General features: G+C 42.2%; 1 protein-coding gene across 1 annotated transcript in view; it reads left to right on the top strand.

Moving 5' to 3' along the window:
• The window catches only part of ELOVL6 (ELOVL fatty acid elongase 6), a 188786-nt gene that overhangs the window by 158928 nt on the left and 7351 nt on the right, over positions 1-22507 (top strand). Inside the window, exon 2 of the mRNA XM_063935569.1 lies at positions 13415-13546. Within this exon, the coding sequence (XP_063791639.1) occupies positions 13415-13546 (132 nt within the window). The remainder of the gene's footprint in view (positions 1-13414; positions 13547-22507) is intronic.

The following is a 22507-nucleotide window of genomic DNA, read 5'->3' as shown; positions in this document are numbered from 1 at the left end:
GAACGTTCTGCTGCCTGCAACATCCTCCAGCATGACCGGTTTGGCAGTTGGTCAGTAATGGTGTGGGGTGGCATTTCTTTTGGGGGCCGCACAGCCCTCCATGTGCTTGCCAGAGGTAGCCTGACTGCCATTAGGTACCGAGATGAGATCCTCAGACCCCTTGTGAGACCATATGCTGGTGCGGTTGGCCCTGGGTTCCTCCTAATGCAAGACAATGCTAGACCTCATGTGGCTGGAGTGTGTCAGCAGTTCCTGCAAGATGAAGGCATTGATGCTATGGACTTGCCCGCCCGTTCCCCAGACCTGAATCCAATTGAGCACATCAGGGACATCATGTCTCGCTCCATCCACCAACGCCACGTTGCACCACAGACTGTCCAGGAGTTGGCGGATGCTTTAGTCCAGGTCTGGGAGGAGATCCCTCAGGAGACCATCCGCCACCTCATCAGAAGCATGCCCTGGCATTGTAGGGAGGTCATACAGGCACGTGGAGGCCACACACACTACTGAGCCTCATTTGACTTGTTTTAAGGACATTATATCAAAGTTGGATCAGCCTGTAGTGTGTTTTTCCACTTTAATTTTGAGTGTGACTCCAAATCCAGACCTCCATGGGTTAATAAATTTCATTTTCATTGATAATTTTTGTGTGATTTTGTTGTCAGCACATTCAACTATGTAAAGAAAAAAGTATTTAATAAGAATATTTCATTAATTCAGATCAAGGATGTGTTGTTTAATTGTTCCCTTTATTTTTTTGAGCAGTATGTAGATATATATATATATATATATATATATATATGAAAGAAATATATTATTATTATTATTATTATTATTATTTTTCTTTAAACAGTGGTACATACAGTAGGTTTCATTTAACCGTAAAGGGGACATATCATGGAGGTGATGACTTTTAAATCCTTAACCCAGTGGTTCCCAAACTTTATGGAATCACGGCGCACTAGAGTATCAGAATTTATTTCACAGCACCCCTAGGCCAAAAGTTTATTTTTAAAAAATGTTTAAATAAATATTATATTAATCAAACTGTATTTAAATGTCATTGTTAGGTTCAATTGTGTCAATTGCTTCTGTTTGGCTACATATTTTATGACTGATAGCCACCAGCACTGTTTTTGCCTATTACATTGACGATAAATAATTTGAATTGGTCCTGGACCACCAATCCAAGGCACCCCTGCAAATGGCCAGAGGCACCCTAGGATGCCTAGGTGCACAATTTCATTACCACTGCCTTAACCTATGATTGACCAATTTTCTCTATTTACCCAGACTTCCAAAAAGAAACTATACACCTTTTTGTACTGAGGGCTTGATTCGGAAATGGACGCAGTAGCAGAGCAGCTGCATATTTGTGTGCTGCAGCTGTGCTAAAATATGCTAATGTTGGTGTCTGTGTAAATAGAGCCCTCCTGCCAGCTTCTGTTATCCATTGCAATGTCTGACGACGCTGCAGCAGATTACTCTGCGTGAAGTAAGTTACAGCCGGGCCAGTGAGGCTGGGTCCGAGGACAATCAGGTTTGCGTAAATCTCTGAATCAGGCTCTGAGGTAATATGTGTTCCAGTACACACATTTACTAAGCACAAAGGGAAAACAAAAACCAAGTCAAATATTTGGAATGTTTCGGAAACGTCTGGCATTCAGTGTAACACTGCCCCCTCATATGTACTGTGGAATGGGCGCTGCGGATCCCTTGTGGTGCCATATAAATAAAGGATAATAATAATAATAATAATAATAATACATCCATGCTTCCAGGTGTGTTTAACTGCAGCATTTTCCCATAAATATTCACCATCTTTCACAATGCCTGTCATGTACTAGCATGCCTAATAAGGGCTAAGTTGAATCAAGTACTTACTTTTAAAATAGGGATACAATTTAGAAAAATATATATTCTACCCGAAGTCCAATGGGAAGTAGTCAAAATGTTGACATTTACGATGTCAACAGTCATAATGTCAACACTACGCTGCTGATAGTTATAATATTGACATTGTCAAAATGTCGATAGGCCACATGTCAGCTTTCTCCTAATGTGAACATTTGGGTTAGGCTGCGGGTGGGAGAGTTAAGGTTAGGCTGTTGGAGAGGGGTTAGGGTTAGGCACAAGAGAAAGGGTTGGGGATAGTAGAATACTTACTGGAACGCTGGAGGATCACAGGTCTGAAAGTGACACATGACCACCGGAAGCTGTACTGGAACCGCTGCAGCCACCAGGAGCAGGTAAGTCACCGCTGGGCCACCAGGAACAATATGTTGACGTTGTCAATGTCATCACTGACTGTCAACATTATACCGCACCCCAGTTCAAAAAGACTGTATCACCCAATTAAGGTGTCATCACCCCTTTGCTCTTGACCCTGTATCTTCTTCCTCCAACCTTAATGGTTTATGTATATTCATGTAGAGTTGGGGTAATAAAGAATGATTTATACCAAAATGGTTATTTTTTCTGTTTCCCTGTGTGCTATAACTCCATCAGCACTTGCATGAAGTCCACACATTTGGTGTTATATAGTTGAGCTAGGGAATTACATTGTGTAGTAAATCTCTGTTATAACTAGTATGAGGCATCATTTTAGCACTGTGTGTAACATTACTATCTTACAGCACCTGGGGTTTGATTCCCAACCAGGGACGTACAGTGCTGTGTAATTGGTAGCCCTATATAAATAGATGATAATAATACATGCAAAAAGTGACAGCTACACCATGGAGCCAGGGAATACTTGGAGCTAAGGCGAGTGAGGAGTAGCCACCAGTTTGCCTCTATCATTCCCATCATAATTTTACCCCGCCTGAATACATATAAAGTGTTACACATTTTTTCATCACTTGGCCCTAGTGGATTATCAGATGACATAAATTAATTATATGTATTTGACATCAAAACGCATGGGTAATCATTGACAAGGATGTTTTTCCCACACCATATTTAGTCATATAGGTTCACTATACATTTGCAATGTGTTATTACTGCAATTATGCTTCACATTGGTCACATTTATTATGAGCATTAGAAATTCAAACTCTCCAAATTGTCTTGCACACCATTAGCTGTAGTTGTATATGTTAATCTCTTATTTGAGAAGATTAAAAGGCTGCAACAGAAAGAAACTAGCTCTCTAGCTGCGGAGATCAGAGAGGTTATCTTGGTTTCTGCTAATTCCAGGTCTGTGGTTCTTGAATTTACTCTGCTGTCAGATCAGCTTGTAAATGGGAGAGATTGATTATCCGGCAGTGGTTTTGTCTCTTGGCAGTTCGCCTTTCTGTTTCTGGAAAATGGTTTTGATCCACTGCTTTCTAAGAATGCCCATGTTTCAACACAGCCAACTGAGTCATTATCACAATCCTAAATAAATAGTACCCGGGAAAACTTTTACCACTAATATATTCACACTTCTAAACAGCTGTTCTTCAGTTCAAACGTAATAGGTTATGGTGAAAATAACCTATTTTCCTTATTAATATAGAAGGGAATATAATTCAACTGGATGTTCTGTGTTTTTTATTTTAATGAACTGAATTTTTTGTCTTAGTATATGTTATAGGTACAAAACATTTTTGCATCATCTTATATCATTCTTGCTGACTTTTTTCTCAGTTCCCCAAGTAGATGCTAGAGGTGGTGTTTGTGAGGATGGGCTGGGTAATGTTTGTGAAAATGGGCTGCTGTGAATTGCGTCATTGTGACCCTGCCACCCGCTGCACATTGCTGCAATTTACAACATGGTCCAGTAGGGTTTAGCAACTCAATGACACTGTCGTGTCCTCCAGCCACAAGAAGTGGGCTGATGCAGGAGCTTGGCCTGCTCACTGAGAAGTCCAGGATAGCTCCTCATAAAACAGGGGTTTTACCGGGCTTTCTGTAAGAGTAGGCAATAATGTCTTGAATAGCGTTAGAATTAAGGGCCTAATTCAAGGTCGATTGCAAAACAACATTTTCCTCTAATGGCCAAAACCATGTGCATTGCAGGTGGGGCAGATAAAACGTGCAGAGAGAGTTAGATTTGGGTGGGGTGTGTTTAAACTGAAATCTAAAGTGCAGTGTAAAAATAAAGCAGCCAGTATTTACCCTGCACAGAAACAATATATTCAACTCAAATCTAACTCTCTCTGCACGTGTTATATCTGCACCACCTGCAGTGCACATGGTTTTGTCCATTAGCGGAAAAAGTTGTTTTGCAATCAACCTTGAATTAGGCCCAAAGTCCACAAAATACCTTCCACATGTATTTCATTTGTTTTAATTTCACTTCTGCAAGAAGAATTGTAATTAAATTGCAAACTGCCAGATTCTAATTTCAGATAAAGTAGTGGAGAAGTTGCCTGGTTTAACAAATCAGCTACTAGCTGTTATTTCACACTTTTTTGACGCATTAGGCAATTTCTCCACTTTATCTCTCCCCAAGGCTTGATACATTTCCCCTAGAGTGTAGGGCATTAGAACCTTCGGAGATTTCACATATTCCTTAAGCTTTGTGTCCTTCGGCTGTTCAACAACCCTTTTCAGGCACGGCCAACATACCCATGTCCATTGGTTATTTCTACATCATCTAGCCCATCCTACTGTTGGCCAGGCAGCTCAATAATCTAAATATGTGCTTGTTCTTAAAATTTTTCAGCTTTTCATAGTGGCATGAAACATTAATCAGAATTATCTTCCATCAGCTTGAGGATGGATTGCATACTGGTCACTGAAAGTTGCAAAACATGTAAATGCTGCATGTGGACTATTTGTTCAGCCCCCTCAATTTCCCCTCTAGTAATTCCCTACCTACCTTTTCTGAGACATTATGACTTTGTAGGCTTTTTATAGCTATAAGGGTCTAGATCACAAAAGCTCGTAGCACTGAGCGCATCACTGGAAGTGGTCAACCTTTGTATGCTAGGCCCTGTTACTCGAACTGTGATCATTTAAGATAAGGAAGAGTGGTAGACCCTCATTGTGTGAAAAGTAGAGGTATCCAACCAGCATCTTTGCTGTCACAGGTTGCAAGATGGCTGTATTGTGCTCCTTCCCAGCCACTACAGTTACTACTACAACACTGTTCGTACGTTGTTGGGTTTTTTTTTGTTTGTTTGTTTAGTTTTATTGCAGTCTTATGGTGTGTACACACACACGGTGAGATATTTTCTTATGATTTTGACTATATAGTCAAAATCGTAAGAAAAGTTAGTGCAGATCGCAAGGTGAAAGTCACCTTGCGATCCCAATGCGATGCTGATGCGCGGTCCTACGCAGTTGGCATCGCAAGCCTAGATAGACTGTGCAGGCAAGTAAATTTTCTCTATCTCGTAGAAAAGATAGTCAAAATTGACAGCCAAAATCGCACATAGTCAGTATCGCAAGCACAGTCATTATGTGCCTGCTATACCGACCTAGTCCCTGTCGCATAGTGAGAATTGGGATTAGACCGAATCTCACCATGTGTACACACCTTACCAGTTAGACATGAAAGCTAAATGAACTAGGAAGCCACAAACGTAGAAATGACGGGATCAGATCGTAGATAGTTCTGTTTAAAAAAAAAAATGAATTCTGTAAAAGAATATTTCTATGCTGTGCAGACTGTACCAGTTCTTTGCTCCAGGTACTGAGAACCCAACAACAACCCTAATTGACTGTCTAGCTGAGCTCTCCAGGAGTGGATAAGTGCCGTTTGCTTGTGACTACATCCTGATAAGACAAAGGGTCCCTTTAATAGGAGCTCTCCATCAGTTGGCTAAAACTGCAGCTTAGCCAACCAAGTGGATTTACACTTGGGGAGTTCAGAATTTAAAATAAATAAATAAACATGTGCGGAATCTTGATGTTGTCCTGGATTGTGATTTAACAATTAAACATCAGGTATCAGCCAAGGTCAAATCCTCATTCTTTTATCTGAAAAACATAGCCAGAATCAAGCACTGAATTCCATCAGAAGTTCTGCTGAAAGTAATTTATGCATTTGTATCATATTGCTTAGATTACATCAATTGCCTCTATTTGGGTCTCCCAGCAAAAGAATTGTACCGCTTGCAGATGGAAACAAAATGCACCTGCCAGCCTTTAACTAATCAGCCCCGTTCTAGCCACATAACACCCATTCTTTAATCCCTCCAGTGACTCCCTGTAAGATGGCACATCTATTTCAAGATGGGCTTACTAACTTTCAAAGCCATATATAACCAGGTTTTAGGGTACCTGAAGCAGCTTCTGAATCCATACTGTCCCGCTCGATTAATGCGATCTGTAGACGTAGGACTTTTAGCAGTACCTAGAATCTTCTGGAATTTATCTGGGGGTCGAACTTTTAGCTTTGTGGCTCCAACTCTATGGAACTTGCTTCCTCGCACAGGTCGAGAGGCCCCCACTCAAGAATTCTTCAAAAACACTCAAGACTTTCCTGATAACCCATACATTTCACTAATGTCCATTTAGTTTGTAAAAAAAACAAATACAACTGGAGGGGGGGAGGTTCAGGGGAAATTTAAGGAAAAATTACTTCACAGAAAGGGTAGTGGATAAGTGGAATAGCCTCCCATCAGAGGTGGTAGAGGCTAAGACTGTAGGGCAATTTAAACATGCTTGGGATAGGCATATGAATATCCTTACAAAGAATTAAGGTTATAAAAGGGTTGAGATTGCCTAAAGGATAAAATAAAAAAAAGGGGAGACTAGATGGGCCAAGTGGTTCTTATCTGCCGTCAAATTCTATGTTTCTATGTTTCTAACTCAATTTTAAGTTATCTTTCCTGTTTAGCCTTTTTTGTATATTGTGTTATTAAATGCAAATGACTCCTATTGGGAGAAAAGTGCTGAATAAATAGCATTATTATTATTATTATTATTAGTAGTAGTAGTAGTAGTAGTAGTATTTATTTGTATTATTATTATTATTATTATTAATAATAATAATATTTCTTGTTTTGGCTGTCACCCATTAGTATAACTTTGTCTATCTTTTGACTTCTGACCTGCTGTGAGGTTTTAGCCTTGTATAATCTATTCTGTCTGACTTCATATCTCCAGTTGCACTTTTATTAATGAACCAAGAGTACAGCTGTTATCATTTTGACAAGCAGCAATATTGGCACCTCACTTAGCGCAGTATTATTGCCAAGTGCCTAATCGGCTGCATACAGTGGACTGCCAAGAAACTGACACTGCATATATTTAGTAAAGAGGCTTAAAGTTTACATCTTAACATGTGGGTAATGTTTACTTGCTTCCAGCTGTACATAACACTTCTGAAAATCCTCCTTGTTCATGATATCCTTCCAATGTCTGTATATACAAAACTACTTTTTGTTTTGAAATACTGCCCAGTTTTGATCTCTCTATTTAATGCTGCGTCTCTATCTTTCACTTTTAGTTCTCTTATCTCATGCTGATCATGTTACTCCATCCTTGCCAAAATGAGATATTCACAAACTCTGCCATTCCAGTCCACGTTTTAAGGATATCTATGCTTGAATCGAGGTGGTTAAAACAAAGTCCAGACGGTTAAATCAAAGGGTATCAGTTGATTTACCGACGGACACAATACCGATGATCATAATCCCGACAGCCATAATTCCGACAGATAACATACTGACACGGTCAAAATACCGACATGCATTATGCGTTCATATTCATATTGCCGTGATAGTCAGAATACCGACATTTGAAATGCTGACACGTCAAAATGCCAACATGCGTTTTTAAGGAATATTTGCCTAAAAACAGATTTGTTTATACTTTACCATCCCAGTGGACCTGGAGGGGGAATATATGCGAGGCACCGTGTCCGAAGCATGGCGAGCACAGATCTTTGTTACGCGGTACACTTAGACGGTGTCCATGTCAACCTATATTGACCCAGTATTTTGACATGTCGGCATTTCAAATGTTGGTATTCTGATTATATCGGCATTTTGAACATGTCAGCATAATTAATGTCGGTATTTTGACCGTGTTGGTATTTTGACTGTAGATCAATGGCTGTCGGGATTATGACCGTCGGTATTGTGTCCGTCAGTAAATCATACTGAACCCAAATCAAACTGACTTATGCACTAATGAAGTCTCCTGTGCTCAAGCATGGATAGCCTTAAAACCTGGACTGCAATGACAGTGTTTGGGGAGCTCTGCAATAATGTGTAATAACAGACGTACTATACCATACCTCCCAACTTTCGTATTCCTCAGGGCTGGACCTACCGCTCCAGAGGCGCGGCCGTAAAGGGGCGGAGTCTCTGGAGAAGGGGCATCACATAACAACCCCCATTTTTGTTATTTTGGGGGCGTGCCCAGCGCTCCCCGAGAAGCTGGGCAGCCCCCTTCTCACCTCCTCACAGTGTTCAGATGGCATCTATTCAATGATCACCGGCTGCTTTTCAAAGCAGAGAATGCGGTGATCAGTGGTTCTCACCAACCTTTCCTCCTGCCTATGGGGCACTGCGACCCGTGGGTGGGACAGCAGGACAGTGTCTGAATTATGGGACTATCCCACTGGAATCGGGACAGTTGGGAGGTATGCTATAGTGTGTTGTACTTTTAACATTAATATGCCCCATCAAATGAAATATCTAATTATGAAGAGTAGAAAACACACATGAAACTGAGCAGTATATTTCTGAAAGGCCAAAAGCCCTATTTTTACAGAGAAAAGGGTTTTGCCCTATACGTCCATAGAATACAATAATTGCTGAGCCGGCTGACAGTAAGATTCGTCGGCAAACAGCTTCTCCATGTCTAGCAATGATTATGGATGTACTGGCCGCATTCTGTCTGTTATTGCCACCTCAAGACTGGGAAGAACTGAGATCAAATTTCACTGGTGGAATACGACAAATTTCACTGCCCTATTCAGAATAGGCTGAATATATTTCCTGTAACATTTAGTTTATCTCTAACAAAGTTGGAGTCGGAAAGGGTTCAGTCATACTTGTCGACATTCTGGCTGCCCCTCCCCACATTCAAACAAGCATCCGACTTTATGGAAACTCATATGGTGCATTCTTAAACCTTATTAAAGTGTAAAGTAGAGGATCAGGTGGTCCACCGGTTTCTCCACTTATTCTCATGTGAGTTATGCAATACTTACAGTACATTCTCAAAAGTCTTTCAAGGTTAATAGCAAAAAACATAGACATTGGTGGGTACTAGTTCATTCCTATGAAGATAGAAAATTTGTTTGTAGACATAAATGATAATAGTGAATTCATACAGTAGTCTTATTTAAAAGTATAACCACTTATAACTTAAATAAAAGTGGCATTCAGTCATTGTGAAGAGTTAAATTGTTCCTGATTCTTGTCCTTCATAAAACATTATGGAGGGAATCCAATTAGCCGCGGTACATTACTGCTGATAATTTATTCCCTGTGGGCTATCCAATTACCCCCAAAAGCTGTCAGTATCAAGATTTATTTTTTAACTTGGTGAAAAAAATCTCTGATGACTTTGTGGCCGCGAAAAAACACATGTATCCGGGAACTAATCACAGATCCATGTGTTTTCATGCAAAATGAGACAGTTTTCATTCAAAAAAAAAAAAAGGAATACAATTAAATTGGCAGACTATCGATCAAAAATCGCTTTAAAAGACCATTTTTTTCAAGGCAAAAAATGAACGGGCACAATTGAATTCCACCCTATGACTTTTTGCTGTATACTTTGCCTAATTTGGAAGTAAACTACAAAATAAATAAAAAAATAACTTTTTATCTGGAACGGGATGCGGTCATGTGGCCGCCGCTCGGGATCCCGGCGGTCACCATACCAATGCTGGGCTCCCGAACAATCAAAATGCCGGCAGACAGAATGCAGGCCCACAGGGACTATTCACACTTGTGGGTGTCCACGACATCCATAGAGTGGGAATTGAACCTGTGGCGAGCGCACTGAGCCCGAAAGGGGCTTTGTTGCTCTCAACCCCATCCCCCCCTTCCCGGATGGCATTTTGTTGCCAGGATATCCCGGGTTGCAATGCAAAGGGAGTAAATACATTTATATTTCTTCTGTGCAGGGTAAATAATGGCTGCTATTGCATGTTGTCCACAAATGTTAGCTTTATTTTTACCACTGCGATTTAAATTTCAGTTTGGACACACCGCCCAAATCTAACTCTCTGTACATGTTACATCTGCCCCACCTGCAGTGCAACATAGTTTTGCCCAGGTGCAGTTACTTGCTTTTTTTTTTTTTGCTTTATTTCTAAATCCGAATCAGGCCCGCTATTTAGATTTAACTATATTTCACTATTATAAAAACATTAATGCAGGACTAGTATTGTCATCAAGTATTGATTGTAGGGTATGCTAAACATTTTCTCCGCCATCTCTATTAATGCTTATGCAATATTGCTAGACTATAGGTGATTGATGTCCCACTGTACTTCCTCCTGGCAGCGGTATCCGGGCTCAAGGTCGACCACACTTAGGTCGACAAAGTCTAGGTTGACCACTATTGGTCGACAGTAAGTATGTCGACATGGTTTCTAGGTCGACAGGGACTATAGGTTGACATGTTCTAGGTCGACATGACAAAATGTCGACATGAGTTTTTCACAGTTTTTTTTTTCCTTTTCTTTTTTTACTTTTTCATACTTTACGATCCACGTGGACTACAGTTGGGAACGATAACTTGCCTGAAGCATGGCGAGTGAAGCGAACCATGCGAGGGGACACAGTGCACTAATTGGGGATCCCGGTCAGTGTACGGAGAAAACGACACCCAAAAAAGTGCAAAAACTCATGTCGACCTTCTGTCATGTCGACCTAGAGTTCCTGTCGACATAGAAACCATGTGGACCTACTTACTGTCGACCAGTAGTGGTCGACCTAGACAAAGTCGACCTAAGTGTGGTCAACCTTGCATACCACACCCCTGAAATTAATGGCTCTGAGCACAGGTGAACAGCAGATTTTTTTTATTTATTTTTTGTGGTGGGTGGGCTGTATGTGACACACACCACCATTTCAAACCTGTGCTATCTTTGGTGGTCATTCCGAGTTGTTCGCTCGCAAGCTGCTTTTAGCAGCTTTGCACACGCTAAGCCGCCGCCTACTGGGAGTGAATCTTAGCATAGTAAAATTGCGAACGAAAGATTAGCAGTATTGCGAATAGACACTTCTTAGCAGTTTCTGAGTAGCTCCAGACTTACTCGGCAACTGCGATCAGTTCAGTCAGTTTCGTTCCTGGTTTGACGTCACAAACACACCCAGCGTTCGCCCAGACACTCCCCCATTTCTTCAGATACTCCCGCGTTTTTCCCAGAAACAGCAGCGTTTTTTCACACACACCCATAAAACGGCCAGTTTCCGCCCAGAAACACCCACTTCCTGTCAATCACACTACGATCAGCAGAACGAAGAAAAAACCTTGTAATGCCGTGAGTAAAATACCTAACTGCATAGCAAATTTACTTGGCGCAGTCGCAGTGCGAACATTGCGCATGCGCAATTAGCGGAAAATCGCTGCGATGCGAAGATAATTACCGAGCGAACAACTCGGAATGAGGGCCTTTATGCCTTTACATACAATGGCTGATGCAAACATGTGTCTGTAAATACACATACTGTATAATGGAGAAATACCAGCATATTTTTGCTTATTAGTAAACAGTAAGGTTCAAATGGGATGTGTTCAGGATCCTGGCAGCTGGGATCCCAACAGCCACAATGGATGGATCCAGAAGGTAAATACTGGCCTGGAGGTTAGGGTTTGTAAATGCATTATGTGCATCATGGGAGATGATGTTATGCCGAGGTGACTCACTTCCTGTTTGTCTCCTGTTACTTCCACTTTGTGTCTGGCTCATGCTGAGTAAAGACCTGTATTACACTGATGCTGCAAGTGTCGTCCTAATTTTGTTGTTACACATCTACAGGGTTAGTCACTAGGGGGAGGGCTAGGGTTAGGCTGCGTGTGTGTGGGAGGTTAGGGTTAGGCTTTTGGGGTGGGGGGGTGTTAGGGTCAGTCTGCGGGAAGGGACGAATTAGGGAAAAAATTCTTACCCCGATCCATCCAGCACAACACTGTAAGTATTACTAAACTCCTCTTTAGCCTTAAAGCACTGTCCTATGCGATCTCAAGCTTGTTGTTAGTCTATTTGCTTTCTCCCTGCTACTCTACAATGATAGCAGCGCAGTGCTGAAAGGTGCAGGGAGCATCCCAAATGGGATGTTATGTGACCGGCGGTCCGGTCACAATACCTGAGATAAATTGCTCAGGTTGTGCCCCAGTAGGGTAGAAGGTTGGGAGGTACCACTATTACCTCTATTATGACCCCCTAGACTGCAGTCTTATCAGCTGATCAGGTGCTGCAAAAGTGTACTGATCTACCTGTTATAATCTGCAATTTGTGCACTCAGGGCCGGTTCTTGCCCTTGTGGCGCCTCGGGCAAAAATAGGGGCGTGGCTTCATATGGGGGCGTGGTCAGTTACACCCCCATTTGTGCCCCTGTAGCGCAGCTGGAAAAAAAATAAAAATAAAATAAAAGTATACTTACAATCCCCGCTCCTGATTCCAGACCTCCTCCTCCGCCGGCGCCGCTCTTCTACAGTCCTCGGATCTATGGGAGAGACGTCATTACGTCTCTCCCATAGCACAGCATAGACACTAGAGGTCAATTATGACCCCTAGTGTCTGTGCCCTATGCTGTGCGGTGCGCGATGACGTCATCGCGCACAGCACGTCTGGTTCCCTTCAAAGCGGGGGGCACAGTGGCGGATCTTGCCATGGTGCGGCGCCCTCTAGATGGTGCCGGCGCCCTCCGGAAGGCGGCGCCCCGGGCAAAAGCACTGCTTGCCCGTGGCAAGATCCGCCACTGTGTGCACTGTGATATACCTGAGAATTATGCTCATGGCTTACCATTGTTTTCTTTTGTTTTATAGGTTTTCTTTTGTTTTTTGTTTTTTTGGTTTTTTTTTGGGGGGGGGGGTTGTAAGTATGAGTGTTGCTGTGTGATTGACAGGAATATTTATCAATATGCAGAGATAAAAAAATGTTTTTAACTCTGCAATTTATTAAAATATTTACCAGGATAGCTGATCATATTCTGATCCACTCATTCACACTGGGTGCGAGCGGCAGCAGCCACTCCTGCATGTAACATGTGTGACCTGGCTTTGATGAATCACACATGGTTGACCTGAGTTCTGGCCAGTTTACATTCTAAAATTTGCAACAAATGCAGAAGTGACCATATATTTTGTTTCACTGGATACAATGTAGAATGGAAAGGTTTAGAAAGCTACAGTACAATATATTTGGGAAATTAATTCTACACATAACTTCAGTTAACTGTCTTTGTAGCTACATTTATGTGTGACGTGCAAGATTATTTTGTCTGTTTTATCTTGTTTGTTTCCTATAGCTTACGTAAATAAAATACAGCCTATATGTTTTCTCTTTCAGGAAGAAATCCTTTCTATTTTCAGCACTGTATGCTGCCTTTATATTTGGTGGTCGACACCTAATGAAACAGCGAGAAAAGTTTGAGCTAAGGAAGCCTCTTGTCTTATGGTCCTTCAGCCTCGCCGTATTCAGGTAGGACAGTGACCTCAAATATAGTCCAGTTTTCTCATAGTTGTTGTTACCATATTTTATTGTGAGAAGTTCAACTAATAATGGGGGTAATTCCAAGTTGATCGCAGCAGGAAATTTTTTAACAGTTGGGCAAAACCATGTGCACTGCAGGGGGGGCAGATATAACATTTGCAGAGAGAGTTAGATTTGGGTGGTTTTTTTATTTCTATGCAGGGTAAATACTGGCTGCTTTATTTTTACACTGCAAATTAGATTGCAGATTGAACACACCACACCCAAATCTAACTCTCTCTGCACATGTTATATCTGCCTGCCCTGCAGTGCACATGGTTTTGCCCAATTGCTAACAGAATTCCTGCTGCGATCAACTTGGAATTACCCCCAATATGGATACTATAGCGACATATAGCACATGATATGAATCAATGGGAGCAAACTTTGTTTATGATGTATTTAGTCAAAGAAACACCTTTTAAATATTGTCTGACCTGTAGGTGTACCATACATAATTAAAGAAACAGGTCCCACTCACAGCATGACATCACTTAATTTGGCTCTTTGACCTTTGGGATCTCAAATGCACCTCTGTATAAAATCATATTTTGGAGGAGCCTTATGGCCTCCCTCTATGGGGTGCAAGGGAAAATTGCCAATATTGCATTTGCGAGGTTACGTTCATTTATGACACTTATTGGCCACTGATTCTTACTGAAAATCTCCTTTAGTGTGCCTTGAATTATACGTTTCAAATAGGTTTTTCAAACATGACAATATATCATAGTAGTCATTTATTCTGGTAATTGTGATTATGTACAGAGAAAAGATAGGTAAATTAAAAATGTAGTTTTGTTTGTAATAAATACTGAAGTGAAAAAATGATTTTGTGACATTTTAAGGATGGAGGGAGTCTGGTCTTTTACAAGGCAAATACACCTACTGTACTCGGGGGTATATTAAAACCTGTTTTCTATGTAGAGTGGGAGTTTTGCTCCATTTTTTAATTAAAAGCTTCCAGGAATCAAATTCCATATCAGATGCTTTGAAACCCATATTGTTTAGTATCAACAGTTTTACTACTTTCTGTTTATTAATAAGGCTGGCGTAGCATCATACTTGCCTACTCTCCCGGAAGCTGCGGGAGGCTTCCGGTTTTTGGGGTAGCACCCCCGGAAGAGTATGCAGGTCTCCCGCATCCTGCTCGCACCCTAGTGATGCGGGCAGGATGAAGAGATAAACTCTCGTATACGCGAGTCCGTGGGGTGCAAATCGCGTCATTTTAGCCCCGCCCCCTCCCACAGACCCACAAATCGTGGCGTTTCCCGATGTGGGGGCGAGGCTTAATGCTGTTATAGCTCGACCCCGGCCCCTGAAGTTTCCTACAGTGTCTCATCTCCGGGCTTCTCCCAGAGAGGAGACATTTAAAGTCGGCAAGTATGCATAGCATACAGTACAACAGTAGTGTGCTCATTGTGAATTGGAATATGTTGCATCAATATTTTTTTTAGCACTTCCTGAACACATAAATATCAAGTAAGCTGAAACTGTGTTATATTTAATGCTAGGTTTGTGCTCAATGGCTACATCCCCAGTGAGAAAATTAGTAGTATTCATCTGCATTCAGAAACAGACTGAACCCGGCACAAAGTCTATTTGAGCAAGTCTTTATCAGCTTTGCACATCTAGACCTTGCAGTTATCTTTCTTTGAGGCAGATGTGTTAAGCCTGGAGAAGTGATAAAGCAGTGATAAGTGGAAGGTGATAACGCACCAGCCAATCATCTCCTAACTGTCAATTTACATATTAATAATACATTAATACATCTGCCCCATTCTTTGCATTGTCAGTTGGATTTAATCAGGTTGGTTGCAGTTTGTTAGCGAGCAGTAGATTCTCGGTGGGACTTAGATCTGGGCCACAACACTGAATTTTGTTTTGTGTGTTTATATGTTTTCTTTTTTGTCTAATATTTATTTAACCCTTTCCAGCTTGTATATTCTTGTATTGTCCTGCTGAAATAATATTACTCTTCTCCCGAGCCATAGATCTCTTCCAGACTGCAGCCAGATTCCCTTGTTCCATATACTTAGATGTGTTTACCAGTCCCTGAAACAGAAATGTAACACCATAGCATTTTGCTCCCACCGTTATGCTTGAGGTAGACTTATTGGGATGATGTACAGTATTAGGCCTATCAAAATACAGTACCTAGTCCAAAGAGAACTACATTGGTTTCATCAGGCTATAAGATCATCTGACACAATAAGTGTGGTTTCATCTGAAATATCTTCATTGATGGTACTCAAACTATACAGTAGCTCACCTGGACAGCCACTCCGATGAAGGCCATTAACTCTCACAGGCATATTCAATTAGCCAGAAAAAAAGGCATTTTCTTTGCCCCACACCCAGAATGATAACAGTGACCAGCTAAGAGCTACCTATATTGGAGCAACCCCATAATGCTCCATATGGCATGTCAGGGCCTGCACCTCCTCCTAATGCAGGAACCTCTCTGCCTCTCACAACAGACATATATGTAGTGGCAGGTGCTCAATTAGCTTAGTGATATCATTCAGGTGCTTGAAAGGGAGGGGTATTTCTAAGCAAGAAAAAAAAAGGCATTTTGTTTCCCATAGCACCCTGAATGATAACAGTAACCAAATTTAAATCCCACACAATATTAGAATTCAGAGATCTTGGTTACATATATTTGCGCAAATGTATGAATAAGCCCCAAAGCCGCGTCAAGGACTCTCTGTATATTTGGGGTCCCTAGCGCTATATCTAGGTGCAGGGTGTGGCACCCCAAAAAAACAGCATAAGCCAGAAAGCCCAGGGCAGCATACCGGTGAAAAAACTATAGTGTTAATAAATTAGTGTTAGGAAGCCGAAGCTGTAAAGAAAGTGATACAAAAATGAGATGTAATTAAAATGGAGAAATAGTGTTAAAGAAATTAGTAAGTGATAAGTGTTAATAGAATGTAAAGGTATGCCGCACTAAAGCCATCCAGCTCAGCCAGTCCAGGGAAACCACACCCCACACCTCTATCACCCCAGTCTGGGTCTATGATTAACCAGCAAGGAGCCACATGATAATGGCTCCTTACTTAAATATATCTAAGCTAAGAGCTACCTACCTTGGAGCAACCCCATAATGCTCCATATGGCATGTCAGGGCCTGCACCTCCTTCTAATGCAGGAACCTCTCTGCCTCTCACAACAGACATATAGTGGCAGGTGCTCAATTAGCTTAGTGATATCATTCAGGTGCTTCAAAGAGAGGGGTATTTCTAAGCAAGGGTGCTGGGGGAAACAACATGCCTTTTTGTTCTTGCTTAGAAATACCCCTCCCTTTCAAGCACCTGAATGATATCACTGAGCTAATTGAGCACCTGCCACTATATCTATTCAATTAGCCACAAGGTTTACTCTGAGGCAAATTACCAGCTAATTACTCAGCAGCTCGAGGAAAAGCAATTCAATTAAATAGGCTTTTTCCTGTGCCTAATATAGGGGATTACCACGGGAAACCCACTTACTCTGCGTAAACTGTCCAATCAATGGGCTTTCCCAGCATGTGAACCCCTAATTGTGCCAGTCTATTATCTTTTCTATCTACTTTAAATGTTCTTTGTCCTTCATGGTGAGGGGTCTGTGTGAAAAGGTACTACTGTGGACCCTCTGAAAAAGGTGTATTCATTTTACAGCCAATTTAACTGTGCACAAGTAGACTGCAATAAAAAAAAGCTCTAAATGCTTCCAGTTTGTACTGTAAATGCTATTGTTATGATCTTCTAAATGACAGTTATGGGGAACAAGGCAATAGGTAAGGCAGGAAAAATCTCTCCTAGAATGGCTGCTGTACTGATCAGATATACAAAGCAAAACCCAGCTAACACAGCAAAGGACCTGCAGGAAGGATTATTTGGTAATGGAGTAGAGGGTCACAGGACTGTGGACTCGATTCATAGTTGTACGCTAGTACTGTACATGCGCAGCTGCAATCCCATACATAGATACTGTGCAAAAATATGCAAATGTCTCAGCCTGCAGGATTTATATTGAGATGCCCACCAGTGGCTTTGCCAATCTCAGCAACTGCGTACAAAGACGCAGCGTGATCACAGAGCCTTCGCTAATCAGCCTTCTGAGTAACCATATGATCACTCAGAATGGCGTGTGTCCTGAGATGCCGAAGCCATCTTTAATGCAAGAAGGAACACACCCCGAAATTGTCTGTGACACACCTGCATTTCTGCCGCCACTCCTTGTCGTCGTCGTCCCCCCCCCCCTGCGCAATTGGTCCCTTCCTGTCAGTCACTTTGTGAATGAATCCTCATTGTGAGTGACTACGGTAATGGACTCATTACTACTTATGCAGTGCGACTAAGGGCCTAATTCAGATCTGATTGTTAGCAAATGGGCAAAACCATGTGCACTGCAGGTGGGGCAGATGTAACAAGTGCAGAGAGAGTTAGATTTGGGTGGGGTGTGTTCAAACTGAACTCTAAATTGCAGAGTAAAATTTGTAAGACAGGATATTTTGTTCTTGTTGAATGACAGGAAATGTTTCAGTGTAAAATGTCTTCTTTTATTAGTCTTACGTGGTTGTGTACAACTATAATAAAGATATTTTTTAGAAGAAACTAAAGATATTGTTTGAAAGGAATACATAATAAAGTCTATATATTATTCAGTAAATAAAATACATTAAATAATAGGAGCATTTACAGTATATTGGGCCTAATTCAGATCTGATCGCAGCAGCAAATTTGTTAGCTAATGGGCAAAACCATGTGCACTGCAGGGGGGGGGGGGGGGGGCAGATATAACATGTGCAGAGAGAGCTAGATTTGAGTGGGGTGTGTTCAAACTGAAATCTAAATTGTTTGCAGAGTAAAAATAAAGCAGCAAGTATTTACCCTGCAAAGAAACAATATAACCCACCAAAATCTAAATCTCTCTGCACATGTTATATCTGCCCCCCTAGCCTGCAGTGCACATGGTTTTGCCCATTAGCTAACAAATTTGCTGCTGCTATCAGATCTGAATGAGGCCCTAAGATGCATGTGCAGTCAACCGATAATTGCTGAACTACAAAATCATTGGCATAGCATCAGTGGCGGTTCTTGCCACGGGCAAGCAGGACTTTTGCCCGGGGCGCCGCCTTCCGGAGGGCGCTGGCGCCATCCGGAGGGCGCCGCACCGTGGCAAGATCCGCCACTGCTGCCCGCTGTGTCCCCCGTCCGCCTCCGCTGCCCGCTGCCGTCCCCGTCCTCGGCGCCTCCTGTGAAGGGAACTAGACGCTATGCGTCTAGTTTCCCTTCGTGGAGAGTAACTGCTGAGCGGTGCGCGATGACGTCATCGCGCACCGCACAGCAAAGGTCCTCTCCACGAAGGGAACTAGACGCATAGCGTCTAGTTTCTCTTCGTGGAGAGGACCTTTTGCTGTGCGGTGCGCGATGACGTCATCGCGCACCGCTCAGCATTCAAGCGGCGCTTTCAATGTACAGGGGGCGTGACTCACCACGCCCCCTGTATTAGGCCACGCCCCTTTCCTGCCCGGGGCGCTCTGCGCCCTTGAACTGGCCCTGCATAGCATACATCTCTGATTAGGGCCCTGTATTTCTTACACAAATGATCTAAATGCAAGAAGAGTTCCATTGGAAAGCCTTTTCTATGATTGCAGGGTAAAAGCGCTACAGCTAATGAAACAGAAATGTAACTTTTTGATCACAACAATTGTTACATTTAGAGAATTCCAGGTGGAGCGTGAAAAAAAATCCACTCCTTGCCAACTGTTAATGGGATGCATCTATTATTCTATAGGTTTGTGTGGCAGTCAGGGGCACATGTTATATTGTCTGGGTGTGAAAAAAATGAGATTCTTAGAAATTAATTGCCCAGACTCTGTGACAAGAGGTTGAAAATGGGCCAAAACATAAAGCACCCTAGGATTAACCATGAAGAACTAAGAGAAACACTACATGAAGGTTATGGAATGACTGTCACACGCCCCACCTGTAATAGAAATATGAACTATCCAGTACCTACAAGAAGACTGAGCCATATTTCTGAGCCATTCGGTATCTTCAAGGAAGAGGAGCAGTTTCCTAAAGCGAAAAGAATCTTTGCTGGCTACAAGAAGTGTTTGGCAGTTATGGAGATATTTTAAATGGAGATATTTTAAAGTACTGACAGATAAAGTACACAAATGTTTGCACATACCCTATTAACACCTTTTTTTTCTTACAATCTGTTACATTTAGCGAGTAGTAGTTATATATAGTCATATTTAAGTTTGTACACAAATGAGGAGTGCACAGATGTTTCCAAAAAACAGTTAATGGCAAATAGCTTGTATAAGAAGCTACTTAAAATGAGATTGTATTTACATCCACAAATGTCTACAATATTCAAATTACTAGTTATATCAGTGTTTTTACATCTCTATTACAGCCGTTGGGTGCAAGCTCAGAAGCTACTTTGAAGTATATAGAACAGCATTTTAAAAACTTGGAAAGAAAAACAATAAAACTGCAATTCGCCGCAAACTACTTTAATGCTACATGGTGTTTCACTTGCTATAGGCCCCAAAGTTTATTTTATAACTTATAAAGTAATTGTCAAATTTCACTAAATTACATCAATTACTGTAAAAGTTATAAGAAATGATAAGAAAAACGATGGGGACTATAGCGAGAGAAACACCCTATATGAAGAGCCAAGAAGTGAGTATTTCTAGTATAATATATGGGGAACTAGGATCCATTAAAGACTAATTCTCCCAAAGCTGAAAATACAGTTTGAAAACTGTTACTTACCTGTTATGATGAGCCACCTTATCTGGCTGTTCCTCTGATGTCTGCAGTGGTCATAGAGTGGCAGTGTGTTGTCGGTGGACAAAATGTCTGTTTGAAAAAGTCTTCATGATAGGACATAGGTGAGCATCTCTAGATTACAGTTGAATTTTGTAGTAGTTATAAAACTTAGAAAAAGAGTCTGCTATAGAAATGGTTATACAGTATATAACGGGTGATCTATTCATTTATGCTCTGTGGCAGTAAGCAGAATGTTACTGATCCCTGTTGCCACGGAATCCAGATGATAGATCTACAGTGTCTAGGTAGACAGTCAGTAGGTTGACATCAACAAGTACAAAAGGTCGACAGATGAAAGACAGTGCTTATGGTCGACATGTTCAAAAGGCTGACACACAAGTGGTCGACACCTGTTTTTTGGGGGTTTCACATGTGTCCCCAACATTTGCTTGATTTACTATCCACATGGACATCTATTGGGAATAGTAACCTGTGACGAGCACAGTGGTAGCAGAGCATGCCACCTTGCCAAAGCATGGCAAGCAAAGTGAGCCCATGAGGGTACACATTTGTACTGATGCTAGTCACATAACATGGATTATACAAGATGTGGCCTAGAAAAACAAACAGCCTTTTGACCCTGTCGACCTTTTGACCCTGTCGACCTATTGTCCCTGTTGACATTTTGTACCTGTTGACCTTTAGCATTGTCAACCTTTTATCTCCTGACCTTTTGTACCTGTTGACCTAATGCATGTCGGCCATAGGTTGTCGACCTATTGACTGTCTACCTAGACATTGTAGATCTATTATACCACCATGGCTGTAACTAGGCATGTACCGAGTGTGCTTGACACACAGTGCATATGCACTATGGTTGGAGAACCGACACCCCAACAAAGACTTAAGTACTTTTCTATACCTACTCCAACCCACCTGCTGATACAAGGTCCACCTTGCATCCCACCTCCACTGTCAGCTTCCAATGCACATGGGTTCTGGGTTCTCTGCCTGAACAGCGCCTCCCGTCAGTGAACATGGGTCTCCACACAAGAAATTCCCGCCCAGGTCCGCCTTCCAGGGAAGACTCTGCCTTGGTCATTGCCGGGGGATCAGCACCATTACTCAAGGGCTTCCATGCTTCGTCCTTAGCTGCCACCGGGGTCTGGCCATAGACAGGAAAAACTGGAGCGTATACTCTCCTCTAAAAATGGCACCTCACAGTTATTAATGGAGCCTGCCAGCGCTGCCTTGTGTCACAGCGCAGCTCTCTCAGTCACCTCAGCACTCTCTCCTAATGGTCCTGGGAGTACCCTTTTTATAAACTCTTTACTGGGGTCCCGGATGTGTCCCATCAGAGTCGCTTGCTGCTGTCCAGCAGGCATGTGTGACCAGTCCAATCCTGCTGTCCTCCTATGGGTCCTAACGACTTCCTCTTGTAGCTGCCACAGCTGGGGTAAAGTAATGAGGGCATTTAACCCTTCAATTGACTTGCTGTAAGCACAGTGATAACCCCCTGTATGTCTGTAGAAAGGGGTCTCTTAGCTGGGGGTATCACATATATAAAGTCTCTGTTGGGGTGCCACAGACCGGGTGCATAGTAGGCTGACAGTGAGAGGAAGGGAAGCGAAGTGAACCTTGATCCAGCAGATGGACAGCAGTAGTATTCAGGACCAGAAAGTAACCCCCCCCTCCCCCAAGGCGGGCAGAGTGTGGGAGTGCCCAGCAGCTGGGGGATGGGGGGTGATGAGGAGAAGGATGAGCTCTACTGTGGTGCAATATGTATAAGCAGCTCTACTGTGCGGTGTAATGTAAATAATGGATGCTACTATGTGGTGTAATGTGTATAAATGGTACAACTATGCGGTGCAATGTGAATAACAGATGCTACTGTGTGGTGTAATGTGAATTGGTGCTATTCTGTTTCCCCTTCCTCCAAAGTCATGCCCATTTATTCTTGATGCGCGTGCGCTATACCTGATTCTAGTGTAGTGGGGGGAGGAGGTGGGGTGTCACCAATTCTCTTTCTGGCACAGGGCACCAACATGTCTAGTTATGGCACTATATTCTGCACACATTGCTACAAAGGGGTATGAACACTTGCACTGTAAAAGCATTGCATTCAACTGTAACAAAGAGC

This window comes from Pseudophryne corroboree, chromosome 1, assembly GCF_028390025.1.
Source record: "Pseudophryne corroboree isolate aPseCor3 chromosome 1, aPseCor3.hap2, whole genome shotgun sequence".
NCBI lineage: Eukaryota > Metazoa > Chordata > Amphibia > Anura > Myobatrachidae > Pseudophryne > Pseudophryne corroboree.
Note: the sequence above shows the minus strand (reverse complement) of the source record. Positions and strands in the feature narration are given on the sequence as shown.